The sequence below is a fragment of the Vulpes vulpes genome, chromosome 11, assembly GCF_048418805.1.
Source record: "Vulpes vulpes isolate BD-2025 chromosome 11, VulVul3, whole genome shotgun sequence".
Lineage (NCBI taxonomy): Eukaryota > Metazoa > Chordata > Mammalia > Carnivora > Canidae > Vulpes > Vulpes vulpes.
In genome coordinates, this window is record NC_132790.1 from 85351896 (window position 1) to 85367377 (window position 15482).

The window sequence follows — 15482 nt, forward strand, 5'->3', positions numbered from 1 at the left end:
GCTGTCCATTTTGCCACAGTTCTCACCTCCTTCATCATTTTCATTATTTTCTTGATTGTGTAAGTTAAGTTCGCAAACTCTCAAGCCATTAAATTCTTAATTTTCCTTCTCTTTACTCTTACATACTATGACTGTCCATTTCAATGTCAAGTTGGCTAGGCTCTGGTGTCCAGCTGTTTGGTCAAACAACAGTCTAGATACTGCTATAAGATATTTTTTTAGATGTGATTAATATTTAAATCAACAGATTTTAGGTAAAGGAGAACCTTTCATAATGTGGGTAGGCCTCATGCAATTAAAGGCCTTAAGAACAAAGACTGAGACTCTCAAGAAGGAACTCATCCTTGGGTCTCAAGCCTATAGGCCTGCCTCACAATCACATGAACTAATTCCTTTAAAATAAATTTTTTCTATTTTTTCTATATAAAAATACATCCTATTGGTCTCTTTCTCTTGAGAACTCTGACTAATCTACACATCTATAACCTCATCACCCAGTTTTTCTGTATTAAAGGAAAAAGTGCCTTCCTTCTTTCCAAGGCAAATGAAGCCTTCTCATTCATTTACAGCTTACTAGACCAGTTTGTTAAAGAATGCTCTTTATAGGTTACTACATCTATGAACATACCAACAAATCCTTTGAACTCCAGACAAATTGGTTAAATCACAGTGCCATAAAAAAGTCTACGCTTTTAATCTATGCACTTTTGCTCATAGCATCCAAGCAGTCTAAAATGACTACCTTTTTTGCCGTTTTACTTTCCCAAATTTTACTTATCCTTCAAGCTGAAGCATAACCCTCATCTGCTTTGTAAAGGCTTCCCTGGTCACTCCATCCAAAACTATTTTGTTCTTGTTCTAAACTCCTATATTACTGTCTGTACAATTTTTAATAATTACTCTATAATGATATTGTTTTTTAATTTATTACTTTTCTTAATTATTAATGTGTTTACATTTTACTCCTTTACTAGATTGTAGAATCTTGGTTAGAAGGTAAGAACTATATCCAAATCTTTGTCTCATCTCTGTAGTTTCTCACAGCATGCCTATTATTTAAAAGACACAGTTTTGGGATTCCTGGGTGGCTCAGTGGTTGAGCGTCTGCCTTTGGCTCAGGGCGTGACCCTGGAGTCCCAGGATCAAGTCCCACATCAGGCTCCCTGCATGAAGCCTCCTTCTCCCTCTGCCTACGTCTCTGCCTCTCTCTCTCTCTCTCTCTCTGTCTCTCATGAATGAATAAATAAAATCTTAAAAAAAAAAAGAGTTTCACTTGGAAATCAGGAGGTCTCTGAAGTTACTTGATATAATGCTACTTTCTGAGTAGAATGAAACAAGGAATTGCTCTATCATTAGTTGTTCTCTTCTTGTCTTTTCCTCCTCCTTTTTTCACTTCTTTCTCCCTTCTATTCTGGCTTTTTTGTTGGTGGGGATTTTTGTTTTGTTTTTTTGTTGTTGTCATTTTAGAGTCCTCAAGGTGCTAGGAGGAATCAGCAACCAGCACAGCTCTGCCACTGGTCCTGCTGTGTTTCTGGAAAGTCATTATTCTTGGGGCAAGAATACAAGATGTACACCTGACAAAAGTGGAGAATTTATCTGCATTGTTTATTATAGTTTCCTAAGTACCTAAAAAAACATAGCACAAGGTAGGTGCTCAAATAAATAACTGTTAAAAGAATTATTCCATCTATAAACAAGGAGACAAAACAGCTATTTTAATGACCTTAAAATACTTTAGATTATTTGGCTTTAGATATCCCTCAATTATTTTAGGTTAGTCAAAGACTATTATCTTTACCTTTACTTTTAATTTTTTTATCAGAAATGACAAGTGTGTTTTACTCTATATGTTTGATTTTTCACAATGACATTTTTTATCTCATATAAATCTGCATACTAATTATGTTGCACTTTTGTAGACACGTCTAATCCTATGCACTCTGTGGATACACTCAGTAACTATCCAGTAGCTAGATGACATCAGTAGAACAAATTATAATGCTTCAACAAACTAAAATAAATACTATTTCTTCTTTGACAAATATTTTGGTGATTATTAAACATAAATTTTTTTAACAATTTTTTTTTTATTATTTATTTATGATAGTCATACAGAGAGAGAGAGAGAGAGGCAGAGACACAGGCAGAGGGAGAAGCAGGCTCCATGCACCGGGAGCCTGACGTGGGATTCGATCCCGGGTTTCCAGGATCGCGCCCTGGGCCAAAGGCAGGCGCCAAACCGCTGCGCCACCCAGGGATCCCTAAACATAAATATTTTAAAATAAATGCAACAGCACATTTTAACATAAAAAGTAAAACACAAACTTCAAGATCTTTATAAAAGAAAAAGAAATTCATAGTTACATATTAAGTAGATTTCCAAAGCATAAAGTTTCAAAGACTATAAAAACTTTTGGTGTGATTCATGACTGAGTAACTTCAAAAATTGTAATAGAGGATTAGTCTTACCTTTGCTTTTGAAATTTTCTAATTTTAGATTCATAGTAATCAATTAGGCAAAGTAACCTAGAAAACAGGAGATAAACTGAATTTTCAAAATGTGGTATTGGACCATTTACTATACTATTCTCTCTATATAATTTCCAATTACAGCAATAAAGGTACAGGTTATCTAGAAATTTTCTAAAAAATTTTAAGTGATTTTTGTCATAAGTATTATACTAAGCCATATATTTTAATTTTGAAGTATAGATTTTAAAGTAACCATGAAAATTATATCTCAACATATTAAATAAATATTTTCCTTGTCCCAGCAATTCTACCTCTAGCAATTGCTCCCACAGAAATATTTGATCAAACTTGGTACTCAAAACTAACAGTCGTTCACTGCACTGTTATTTACAAGAGTGAAAACCCAGAAACAATCTAAATGTTCTTCAATAAAAGTTAAATAATGACACATCCACTCTATAGAAAACAATGAAGCATAGAAGAAATAATGTAAATTTGCATATCCTAATAACAACTGATAAGGAAAAAAAGTAATGTTGCATAGCCAAATGTAGAGTATTGCACTATTTTTGTTTTTAAAAAATAATTGTATGTGAAGTTGTATTTGTATTGAATAAGAACTCTGTGAGTTCAAGCGGGCGATAATACCATAACCTAGAGAATAGTCCTGGTTGTCACAATAACTCGTTGGGGAGGGGGCAGGGTGCTAAAAGTTCATCAACAAACAGACAGCAGTACTAAACAATGAACCACCTCACTCAAAATGCCAATGGCACTCCTGTTGTTAAACACGAGGAAGGACACAAACCAAACTATTAAAAGGGGTTATAGGAGGGGTAAGCAGATATATTTTTGCTTTACACACTTTTATATTGTTTGAACTTATATAAACATGTACTGCTTTTGCAATTTAAAAAATCCTCAAGGAAAAAAATAACACTATATTTTCACATGTTATTCTTTTAAAATATACGATTTCTCCATCTTGGGAAACTTACTCATTTTTTCAGACCTAATTCAACCACTTGTGCTTTTAATATTAGAACTTTCTGGATTATTCTTTCGCTCAATCTTTCTCCATCTCAACACATAACAGCTCATATTATCCTGTAAAGATGCTTTAATTTCCTTTATATCCTTCACAAGCCCTGTCACCCCTTACTCCTCCCTTACACTACCATTCCATCTCTATCTTTTTCCTCATAGCAAACTTCATTCATTCTGATTGCTACTGGATACCTTCAATAAACTTTTAGGGAGGACTTCACTGTGTGTCAAATGGAATTCTGAGCAAGACAGCAAGAAGGCAAACCTATAAACTGATGAGGCAGCAAGTATCACCGCTCCTCCTGAAATACTTTTGTTCTTTAGTTATCCTCAAATCCAAACGTAACTCCTGCCTACTTTCTTCCTTTATCTGAAATTTGAAAGTTCTATGGAGCTTGGCCCTTCTAACTGCAGGCCTGATATCTCTACATGGCTGATAGAAGGTGCCTAAGCACACACCCATAAATGAATTCATCATCTTCCATCCCTCCTCCTCAAACCTAGCTTAGAATCTGGCTATTTTTGACTCCTGTCCTTCTTTCAGTATCTGCAGCCAATTAGTCTGGACAATTCCTGGTCATCTTTCCAATAGCTCTCCTTTCTTTTGGCCCTAATCCAGGCCTTTGCAATCTCCAACCTTGATTATTACAAGTGATTATTAACTTGTCTGTCTCTGAGTTTAATTTCTTTAATCAGAAATCCTGGTTTTTTGGGGGTTTTTTTTTCCTGCTATACAGTAAGCAGAACCCAAACACTTCAGCCTGCAGTTTAAGCCCTTCAAAGCTTCAGCACACCTTTCTGTAGCGTCTCCTAAAATACTCATCACCATCATCTGTGCACTCTATGCTCCAAACCTCTTTGACTACTTGGACTACTTGCTATTCTCAAATATATTCAGTTTTCCTGCCATCATACTTCTCTAACTAAAATACCTTTCCCTCACCTCTGCCTATTAAAATTCGATAGTGCCTAATAATGTAGTTTGTAAGTTATGACCTTCATAATGCCTTTCTGGTCATCCCCATCTTCCTCAAAGGAAACGAATCTCTCCTTCTGTCATACCCACTTATTATCCTATGGGCTCCATCATTATAGCACATATCGCTATCGGTCTTATATTTAACTTACTTCAGGATGTGTCTATCTACCCAGCTAGACTATCAGATCCATAAATGGCAGGAAACATGATTTCACTCATCTGTATATGTTCTATATTGTTTTCCCCAATGCCTTTGTCACTTTTAACAATAACTGTAGTGGTTACAACTCATGTATTTCTAATAAGGTTAATTTACAATTTTTAAGTTCTGTGCCTCAAACTGAAAATTAGCTTTACTAAAAAGTCAAATAAAGTATAGAATCTTTAGGTCGTCAGACAAATTCACACCTGAATTATCTTGACTTTATATGGTACATGGTAAGTTCTCTCAATGCTTCTCTTTCTCTCACTGACTCACTCGAATTGGCTGGGTTTTGTACTTGTTTTTCATTCCCTTTCCTCCATCTTTCTTACTCCCCTACTTCTCCCACTGTAATTGTCTCTCTTCTTTTAGTTCTTCCTTACACTTATTTTTTTCTTTCTCTGCTTCTCTCTTTTTAAATTTATTTACATCAATCTCTATTTTTATATTTTAATTTCAATTTTTATTTTTTAAAGATTTATTTATTTATTTATTTATTTATTTATTCATGAGAGATAAGAGAGAGAGTGAGGCAGAGATACAGGCAGAGGGAGAAGCAGGCTCCATGCAGGGAGCCTGACTAGGACTCGATCCCAGGTCTCCAGGATCAGGCCCTGGGCTGAAGGCAGCACTAAACTGCTGAGCCACCCAGGCTGCCCTTAATTTCAATTTTTAAATTTTTGTCCTTGTTCTTCCTTCAAAAGGATGAAAATTATATAGGTGTATATTATTTCTTAAATAATTATCAAAATCTATAGTCTTAACTTGTTTTTAAGTTGCATAAGACCTCATTTATTTTTATAGCAAAATAAAAATACCTAGTTAGTAAAGACTCCCAATCCTACTATGTAAATACTTAAGACTAGTTAAGAGGTAGTTTATTCTATTAAGTGAAAAAAACATGGTGTATCTTTTATACAAAACAGGGAAATAGGGCAGCCCAGGTGGCTCAGCGGTTTAGCGCCTGCCTTCTGCCCAGGGATCCTGGAGTGATCCTGGAGTCCCAGGGTGGAGTCCCACGTCGGGCTCCCTGCATGGAGCCTGCTTCTCCCTCTGCCTGTGTCTCTGCCTCTCTCTCTCCATCCCCCATCCCCCGCCCCAGGGTCTCTCATGAATAAATAAATTAAAAAATAAATAAATAACACTAGACATTTAGAATTACCTATAGCAGAAAGGAATAGGGTCAAGGGGACAGAAATGAAAACAACTCTTCTGAATATAAATGATTAGCTTTTACATTGGAATCACATCGATGTCTTACATATTCAAATGTAAACGGAAAACAAAGTAATCCCTAACCATTGAAAAAAAATTGAAAGAAACCTAACTGTATGTTAATTTGGTGATACAAACATACAAATAAATATTTCAAGATATTTTTGAACACTGATGTACTATTGATGTCAAAGATAATTGCAGGGACGCCTGAGAGGCTCAGGGTTGAGCACCTGCCTTCAGCTCAGGTCATGATCCTGGGATCTGGGAATCAAGTCCTGCATCAGGCTCCCTGCGGGGAGCCTGCTTCTTCCCCACCGATGTCTTTGCCTCTCTCTGTATGTCTCTCATGAATAAATAAATAAAATCTTAAAAAAAAAGATAATTGTAAAGAAATTTAAATTTCATAGATTTATTGTTAGCAGTAATTCTAGTATTATTTTGAAGCTATTTTTATATGATATATAATAAATAATTATATTGTTCTTAGGAATAAGGAGTTTTAGTATAAAAGGAAAGTTACAAATGTAGAATCAGAGGGGTTGTTTTTTTTAAGATTTTATTTATTTATTCATGAGAGACACAAAGAGAGAGAGGCACAGGCACAGACAGTAGGAGAAGCAGGGTCCATGCAGAGATCCTGACATGGGAATCGATCCTGGGTCTCCAGGATCACACCTTGGGCTAAAGGCGGCGCTAAACCACTGAGCCACCCAGGCTGCCCTAGAATCAGAGTTTAAATAAAAATCCTGGAATGTTAACTTCAGTTGGAAAAAAAATTAATGATTTTTTCCCAAAAATATACATAACTCTTTGTACTCTTCACTAAAAAGTCCTAAAATCAATAACAACACAATAAACATTATAAGCATGACAAGCAACCCCAACAGCCATACTGTGGCCTCTAAAAACCATCCCTGGCTAAAAGAAATGTCTAATTAATCTTAAATTTAATTTAGTTAATTCTGGTTGTTTAGTGTTAGCTTTAACAAATATCTGGATTCATTCCCCAAAAGAGTTCTGAGGAAAAAAAAAAATGTATAGAATGTGCCTGCTCCCTAAAAGTAAGAAATCTAACAAAGATTAATGAAGTTGAGTCAAAAGGGCATATAATACCAGTATGAAAAAGTTCCCACTGGCCAAAGACAGAATAATATGATCATTAAAATTGAAAAAAGACAGCCACAAACAAAAAATCATGTTGCTTATCACTAGAAATCATAAGGGCATCAACTCCTTACTCTAAAAAGTGGGATTAAAATGAAAGAACTGAGTTTTAATTCTACCTTCCCTGTAACAAACCACATAGAACAACCAAATAGCCCCTAGTCAATAGCAAATTTTCCTTTTAATGGAAGAATCCCAGAAAAAAATTTTTAAAGGAACAGCAGAATTAAAAAATCACCATTTTGCAAAATCACCAATTGCATGAAACCATTAGATGAAGAGGTGATGGGCCATTTCATAGAGGAAGGATCAGATTACTATTTAACCCTCTGAACAATCTTATTAACATCCTTAAAAGTAAGTCAGCTAGACAATATGTGCCTCCTGATACGTTACAATCACACATTACATTAGAAGCACACATTACCACTTATGAAGTATTTTGCCCAAAATATTTATATCTGAATTTAGCCTCAACTTCTAATTTAGAGAAATACAGGAAACAGAAGAATAAATGATACAATAAGGAAAAAAAAATCTAGCAAGAACTTCTCGAGGCTAAATGACCAGTTTCTTCAATAACTTAATCACGTTTTAGGTGGAGTGGGGTGGGGGCAGAGAAAAGGGGGAGGAAGACTCCTCCAGTTTATAAGAGATATATCCACTCCCAAGATAAAATGTTTTAAAAAATTACAATGAATCTAGCTACATATCAATTTATGTAGAAAACATTACTGTCTATCCAAGACGGTATGAGGAACTCTTTTGCAGAGATAAGCAAATACTCTGTTTTGAGTGACAACGCGCTCTTCGTCCTCCTTTGTTAATCTATAGATATCCTTTTGCAAAGAAGTAATAATCTCTTGTTGCTCCATTCGTTTTTTCTTATAATGATGACATTTTGCCTGTAAGAAATTTTTCAAACAACATAATTATGATATGTACATCTAGGACATGGTATCCTAATAATATTGTACACAAAGCCATCTTCACAGTTTCTATTGAGATGCTTCATTCAAGAACTTCAAGAGCTGTTTTTAAATGGGTGCAAGCTCCAAGGACATTAATAAGTCATAAACACAAAAATATAACAAGTAAAATAGGGAAAATATGGCTTATAATCAATCACATGCATTTACTTATTTTGTAATAAGGAACTCCATAAAACAGACATAATTTCATGTACAGGTTGAGATGAAAATAATAATCAGGAAAGGACCAATATTAAGAATGTTAAAAACAACTAGGATTTAAAATTGATAATTCAGGATTTCAGATAGTTTGATCCACTTAGACATTCATGCAATATGGGAGACAGCAAACTCAGAGTACTCCCTAAATCAGGATTTGTTATTAAGCAATAATATATACCCCAAGATTTAAAATTTTTTTTAACTTTTTTTTTATTTATTTATGATAGTCACACACACACAGAGAGAGAGAGAGAGAGGCAGAGACATAGGCAGAGGGAGAAGCAGGCTCCATGCACCGGGAGCCCGACGTGGGACTCGATCCCGGGTCTCCAGGATCGGGCCCTGGGCCAAAGGCAGGCGCCAAACCGCTGCGCCACCCAGGGATCCCACCCCAAGATTTATACAAAGGTTTTAGACACTATCTTCCTTGTCCTCAATGAAATATCACTGGTCTGGTTTTCCTTTATTCCCTAGCTTCAATCCTTCAATGTCCCTCGATAGTTCATTATCAAGAGCACCATCACTATTGTTATTAATATACTTTTTAAAAATTAAGCTCAGTGAGAAAGCCCATCCCCATCTAATCTGCATTTTCAGAAGAGAATGCTTTGTCTAAGCACATGTTCACCTGCACAGTATCAAGTTCACTGAGACTTAGATAACCTCAAGGGGGAAAGGAGATTCAGCTTCTGATACCACAAGATCTCCCAAGAACCACTGATCATCTCCTCAGCCCCAATCTGGAAGTCAGGTATTTGCTGTACAGCCATGTGACATGGGTCTCTGTTCCACCTCTATCTATACATTAGCCCTAAAACTAGAACTAATAATTCAGTTTTGTAGGGTTGCAAGTTTTAGAGCAATATACAAGAATCAACTATATTTTGCCTAAGTCTTTCCATGAGGCCAACACTACCCTGAACAACACAAGAAAAGAGAACCACAAACCAATGTCCCTTATAAACAAACACTAATGCAGATAATTTCCAACAAAATACTTGCAAACCAAATTCAGCAGCATATTAAAAGGACTGTATACCAAGACCAAGTAAGATATATTCCTGGAATGTAAGAATGACTCAACATATGAAAAAAGCCAATGTAATACACCACAGTAACAGAATGGAGACAAAAACATATGATCATCTCAACTGATACAGAAAAAGCATTTGGCAAAATTCAATACCTTTCATGATAAAAACACTCAAGAAACTAGGAATAAAAGCCACTTATGAAAAGTCCATAGTAAGCCTCATACTCAATAGTGAAAGACTGAAAGCTTTTCCTCTAAGATCAGAAACACGGCAGGATGCCTGCATTTGTTACTTGTATTCCACATAGTACCAGAAGTCCTAGTCAGAGACATCAGTCAAGAAAGAGAAATAAAAGGCAACCATTTTGGAAAGAAGTAAAATTATATTTGCAGATGATCTTATGTGTAGAAAACCTTAAGTGTCCACAAAAAGAAACTTGTTAGAATAAATGAATTCAGCAAAGTAGCAGAATACAATATCAACACAGAAAAATCAATTGCATTTCTATAAACTAACAATGTACAATACAAAATGGAAATTAAGAAAACAATTCCAAGGGCACTGGGTGGCTCAGTCAGTTAAGCATACAACTCATGATTTCAGATCAGGTAATAACCTCAGGGTTGTGGGTTTGAGCCCCATGTAGGGCTCCACGTTCAGTGGGAAGTCTGCTTCAGATCTCTCTCTCCCAGGGCCCCTCACCACCGCCCCCTCTCTGTGCGCTTTCTCTCTCAGAATACATAAATAAATCTTTAAAAAAACACACATGCATAATTCCATTTACAATAGCATCAAAAAGAATAACATAGAAATAAACCAAGAAGTCAGAAGACTTATACACTGAAAATTACAAAAGGTTGCTGAAGGAAAGTAAAGAAGACAAAAATGAATGGAAAGATACTCTCTATTTCACAAACTGCAAGACTTAATATTGCTAAGAGGTAAATACTACTCAAAATGATCTACAGATTCAATGTGATCCCTATCAAAATCCCAATGACATTTTTTTTTGCAGAAACAGAAAAATCTGTCCTAAAATTCATATGGAATCTCGAGGGACCTCATATAGCCAAAACAACCTTGAAGGAACAAAGTTAAAGCTCTTATACTTCCTGATTTCAAAGCTTACTACAAAATTACAGTAATCAAAACAGTGTGATACTGGTATAAAGACAGATGTATATACTAATGGAGTAGAATGGAGAGCCCAAAAGTAATCCTGTGGATGTATGATGGACTTATTTTCATCAAGGGTACCCAGACGATCCAATGGGAAAAGAATAGGCTTTGTTCAACAAATAATGTTGGGAAAATTGGATATCTACATGCAAAAGAATGAAGTTGGACTCTTATCTAATACCATACACCAAAAAATTAACTTAAAATGGATCAAAGATCTAAGTATAAGAAATAATATTTTAAAATTCTGAGAAGGGGCAGCCCCGGTGGCGCAGCGGTTTAGCACCGCCTGCAGCCCAGGGCATGATCCTGGAGTCCCGGGATCGAGTCCCACGTCAGGCTCTCTCCATGGAGCCTGCTTCTCCCTCTGCCTGTGTCTCTGCCTCTCTGTCTCTCTCTCTCTCTGCATCTCTATGAATAAATAAATAAAATCTTAAAAAAATAAAAATAAAATTCTGAGAAGAAAACATCAGATAAAAGCTTCATGACAGGGGATCCCTGGGTGGCGCAGCGGTTTGGTGCCTGCCTTTGGCCCAGGGCGCGATCCTGGAGACCCGGGATCGAATCCCACGTCGGGCTCCCGGTGCATGGAGCCTGCTTCTCCCTCTGCCTGTGTCTCTGCCTCTCTCTCTCTCTCTCTGTGACTATCATAAATAAATAAAAATTAAAAAAAATTTAAAAAAAAAAAAAAAGCTTCATGACACTGGATTTGGCAATCATTTCTTGGATAGGACACAAAAAAGCACAAACGAGAAAAAAATAAGCATGTTGAACTTTATCAAAATTTAAAATGTTTGTGCATCAAAGGACACTATCAACAGAGTAAAATGACAACCCACAATATGAGTAAATATTTTCAAATATTATATGATAAGGAGTCAGTATCCATAATAAAGAACTCCAACAACTCAACAAAATCCAATTCAAAAACAAGGACTTGAATAGACATATTTCTAAAAAACATATACAAATGACCAATAAGCACATGAAAGATGCTCAACATCGCTGACCATTAGGAAAATGCAAATCAACACCAGAATGAGATACCTCTTTATACCCACTAGTATGGCTATTATTGAAAACACAACAAAATAGAAAATAACAAGTGTCAGTAAAGATGTGGAGAAATTGAAACTCTTATGCATTGCTAGTGGAAATGTAAAATGGTGCAGCCACTCCAGAGAATATATTGCAGCTCCTCAAAAAATCAAGCATAAAATTACTATATGACAACTAATTCCATTTCTAGATAAATGCCCAAAAGAACTGAAAGCAGGGAGTTGAACAGCCATTTGTATAACCACGTTCATAGCAGCATTATTCAAAATAGCCAAAGGTGAAAACAATCCAAGTATATATTGATGGATGAATAGATAAATAAAATGTGGTATATATACACAACAGAATGTTATCTAGGCTTTACAAAGAAATTCCAACGTGTAGAATATGCAACATGGATAAATCTTGAAAATATTTCGCTAAAATGAATGTCAGTCACAAAAGAATATTTTTTTAAAGATTTTATTTATTTAAGAGAGAGCACATGATCAGGGAGGAGAGGGAAAGGAAGAAGCAGACTCCTCGCTGAGCAGGGAGCCCCTGGAGGAACTCCATCCCAGGACCCCAATATCATGACCTGAGCCAAAGGCAGATGCTTAGCCGAGTGAGCCACCCAGGCACCCCAACAAAAGGACAAATACTGTATCATTCCACGTATATGAGGCATATACCGTAGTCAAACAAGACAGAAAGTAGAATGGTGGTTGCCAAGAGTTGCAGGGATCAAAGAATGAAGAGTTACTATTTAATGAGTACGGAGTTTCAATTCGGGAAGATGAAAAAAGTTCTGTAGGTGGATGACATTTGACAGACGCACAACATTAATGGATTTAATATCACTGAAGTGTATACTTTAAAATGGTAAATTTTATGTTATGTATAATTTACCACAAGAGAAAAAGGGGGAAAAATCTACTTCTCTGTATATATTAGCAAAAAAACAGTAAGAAATGAAACAGAAAATTGGAGCATCTGGCTGGCTCAGTCAAAAGAGCTCTAAGGAAGAAAAAAAAAAAAAGAGCTCTAAGGGTCATGAGTTTGAGCCCCATATTGGGTGTAGAGATTACTTAAAAAAAATCTTAGGGGCACATGGGTGGCTCAGCTCGTTAAGTGTCTGCCTTCAGCTCAGGTCATAATCTCAAGGCCCTGGGATTGAGCCCCACCCACATTGCTGAGCAGGGAGCCTACTTCTCTCGCTCCCTCTTGCCACTCCCCATGCTGTGCTCTCTCTCAAATAAAATCTTTAAAAAAAATGTTTTTAAATAAACTAAATAGAAAATACAATCATTTATAATACCATTAAAATACTGAATACTTAGAGATAAATCTGATAAAGCATGGGAAAGACCAATGTACCCCAAATTACAAAACACTGCTGAGAGGGGGACCTGGGTGGCTCAGTCTGTTAAGGGTCCAACTCTTGATCTCAGCCCAGGTCTTTTTTTTTTTTTTAAGATTTTATTTATTTATTCATAAGAGACACACACAGAGAGAGAGGTAGGGACATAGGCAGAGGGAGAAGCAGGCTCCTCACGGGGAAGCCCAATGCAAGACTCAATCCCAGATTCCTGAAATCACGACCTGAGCCAAAGGGAGATGCTCAAACCACTGAGCCACCCAGGCATCCCTCAGCCCAGGTCTTTATCTCAGAGTCCTGAGCTCAAGCCCTGTGTAGGACAACAACAAAACAAAACAAAACAAAACATTGCCAAGAAATTAAATACCTAAACAAATATTGTGTTCATAATAAAAAATATGTTCATGGATCACAACATTCATTATTGCTAAGATGCCATTCTCCCCAAATGGATTCAATGTAATAATGTATTCAATAAAATATCAGCAGGCTTTTTTTTTTTTTGTAGAAATCAACAAGCTAATTAGAAAATTCACACAGAAATGCAAAAAGACCTAAAATAGCCAAAACAACATCGATAAAGAAAAATGTAAAAGGCTTATAGTGTCTGATTACAAGACTAACAGTAATCAAAACAGTGTGGTACTTCCAAAAAAGACAGATATATATATCAATGAAACAGAGTCCAGAAGTAAACCCACACATACAAAAACTGATTTTCACCAAAGTACAAAGCAATCTGGTAGAGAAAAGATACTCTTTTTAACAAATGGTAAGACAACTGGGTACGGTGACCTTGGACTAGGCACTATTTTTTATATAGAAGCCAAAAGTATGATTCATTTTTAAAAAACTGATAGATTGAACTTCATCAAAATTAGGAAAAACACTGAAAAATGAAGATAAGTCACAGGCAATTTCTTAAAAAGCTAAATATATACTTACCATACAACTCAGCAATTAGAGTCTTAGGTATCTACTAAAGAGAAATGTATCTACTACTAAAGAGAAATGAAAGCATATGTTTACAGAAAGAGTTGAACACAAGTACAGGTAAATACATCGTGGTATATCCAATACAGCGGAATACTTTATGAGTAATAAAAAAAGAATTAACTGTTGATACATCCTACAATATGAATGAATCTTGAAATAATTATGCTGAGTGAAAGACAACTAGGTATCAATGATTTTGACAGAGTAGGTAGATACCAGCTGGTAGCAAAGATAGTGGTGAAAAGTGCTTACATAGTTTCCCACCTCCCAGGGCTATCAGATCAAGAACAGCAGTTGCAAACATGCATTCTCCTTTCTAGCCTGTATGTTCATTATATTTACACTGTGGTTTCGACTCTTACTGTCCTGTAGGGGAAGATGGTCGTGACAGTTCTGGTAAGAATCTTGTAGGATCAAAAACTCCCCCTCCCTACCAGTAGGAGTCCTTTAGATGACTGGAAACCACCTCAGTTCGAGACCACTCTATGACCCATAACTTATGCAAACATAAAAAGAAAAGACAATCTCCCTCCTCCTGTGTCTCTGCCTCTTTCTCTCTTTCTCTCTCATAAATAAATAAATAAATAAATAAATAAATAAATCTTTAAAAAAAAAAAGAAAAGACACCCCTAACTCCAGTGCAGTTACCCCCTATGGGCCTGCCTGCTCTCCCATCTTAAGAGTATACCGTTCTTAATAAACTGCTTTGTGCTTGCTAGTTTCCTTTGGCTGTCTTTAATTGGAGTGCTGACTCTCATACAAATGTTTTTTGGGAAACCCAAAAACCAAGATGACCTCCATTCACACAACACAGAATCTCCCATGGGTAACAATTTTAATAGCCTGTGCCACATCAATTGTCCTTTTCCTTCCTGTATCTTTCTCTCCTTCCTTAGATTGCAAATGTCTTGTTGACTTTAAAAAAAAAAAAAATTAGATCTATTTTTCATTTGGCCCAAGAAACAGTCTTACAGTTTTGTGTGTATTTTAGAAAGCTAAACTCAAAAGATGAATCCTACAGTAAAAAATTGAAGCTAAAGAACTTGTGGGAAAAAGTTATATAAAAAGAGTTTGGTGGGATCCCTGGGTGGCTCAGTGGTTCGGCGCCTGCCTTTGGCCCAGGGCGCGATCCTGGAGTCCCTGTATCGAGTCCCGCGTCGGGCTCCCGGCATGGAGTCTGCTTCTCCCTCTGCCTGTGTCTCTGCCTCTCTCTCTCTCTATCACAAATAAATAAATAAATCTTAAAAAAAAAAAAAAAGAGTTTGGTGGCTTTACACTAAATGGTTTCAGTAATAAATAACAATTAGGGCAGAGTATGTAATTAGATTTTTTTTCCTGATTTTTAAAAATTTAAATAACAGGAAAGAATTATTTTGTTATTTCAATTTTCAGTAGTAACAAAATGTAGAGTCAATGAAAAGAGAGAATTGAAATATACAACAATAATACTAAATTGGAGAGGGGCAAAATTGTTTTGAGTGTTGCATCAGCATGGAATAAGGTAAAAATTACAAAGTAATACTAAATTTCTTTTTAAATGAAGTAGAGTTGATGTGCAATGTTACATTAGTTTCAGGCGAAC

General features: G+C 36.0%; 1 protein-coding gene across 13 annotated transcripts in view; it reads right to left on the reverse strand.

Moving 5' to 3' along the window:
* CEP70 (centrosomal protein 70) overlaps window positions 1–15482 on the reverse strand; it is an 85351-nt gene that overhangs the window by 32765 nt on the left and 37104 nt on the right. For 9 of the 13 annotated variants that reach the window (XR_011995282.1, XR_011995283.1, XM_072726950.1 and 6 more), the window contains 2 exons: window positions 7818–7987; window positions 2470–2526 (listed from right to left, as the gene is read on the reverse strand). Coding sequence is in view for 11 of the 13 variants with exons in the window: in XM_072726950.1 (XP_072583051.1) it covers window positions 2470–2526; window positions 7818–7987 (227 nt within the window). In the remaining 2 variants the exon portion in view is untranslated. The remainder of the gene's footprint in view (window positions 1–2469; window positions 2527–7817; window positions 7988–15482) is intronic. The other 4 variants (XM_072726953.1, XM_072726948.1, XM_072726952.1 and 1 more) reach the window with 1 other exon arrangement.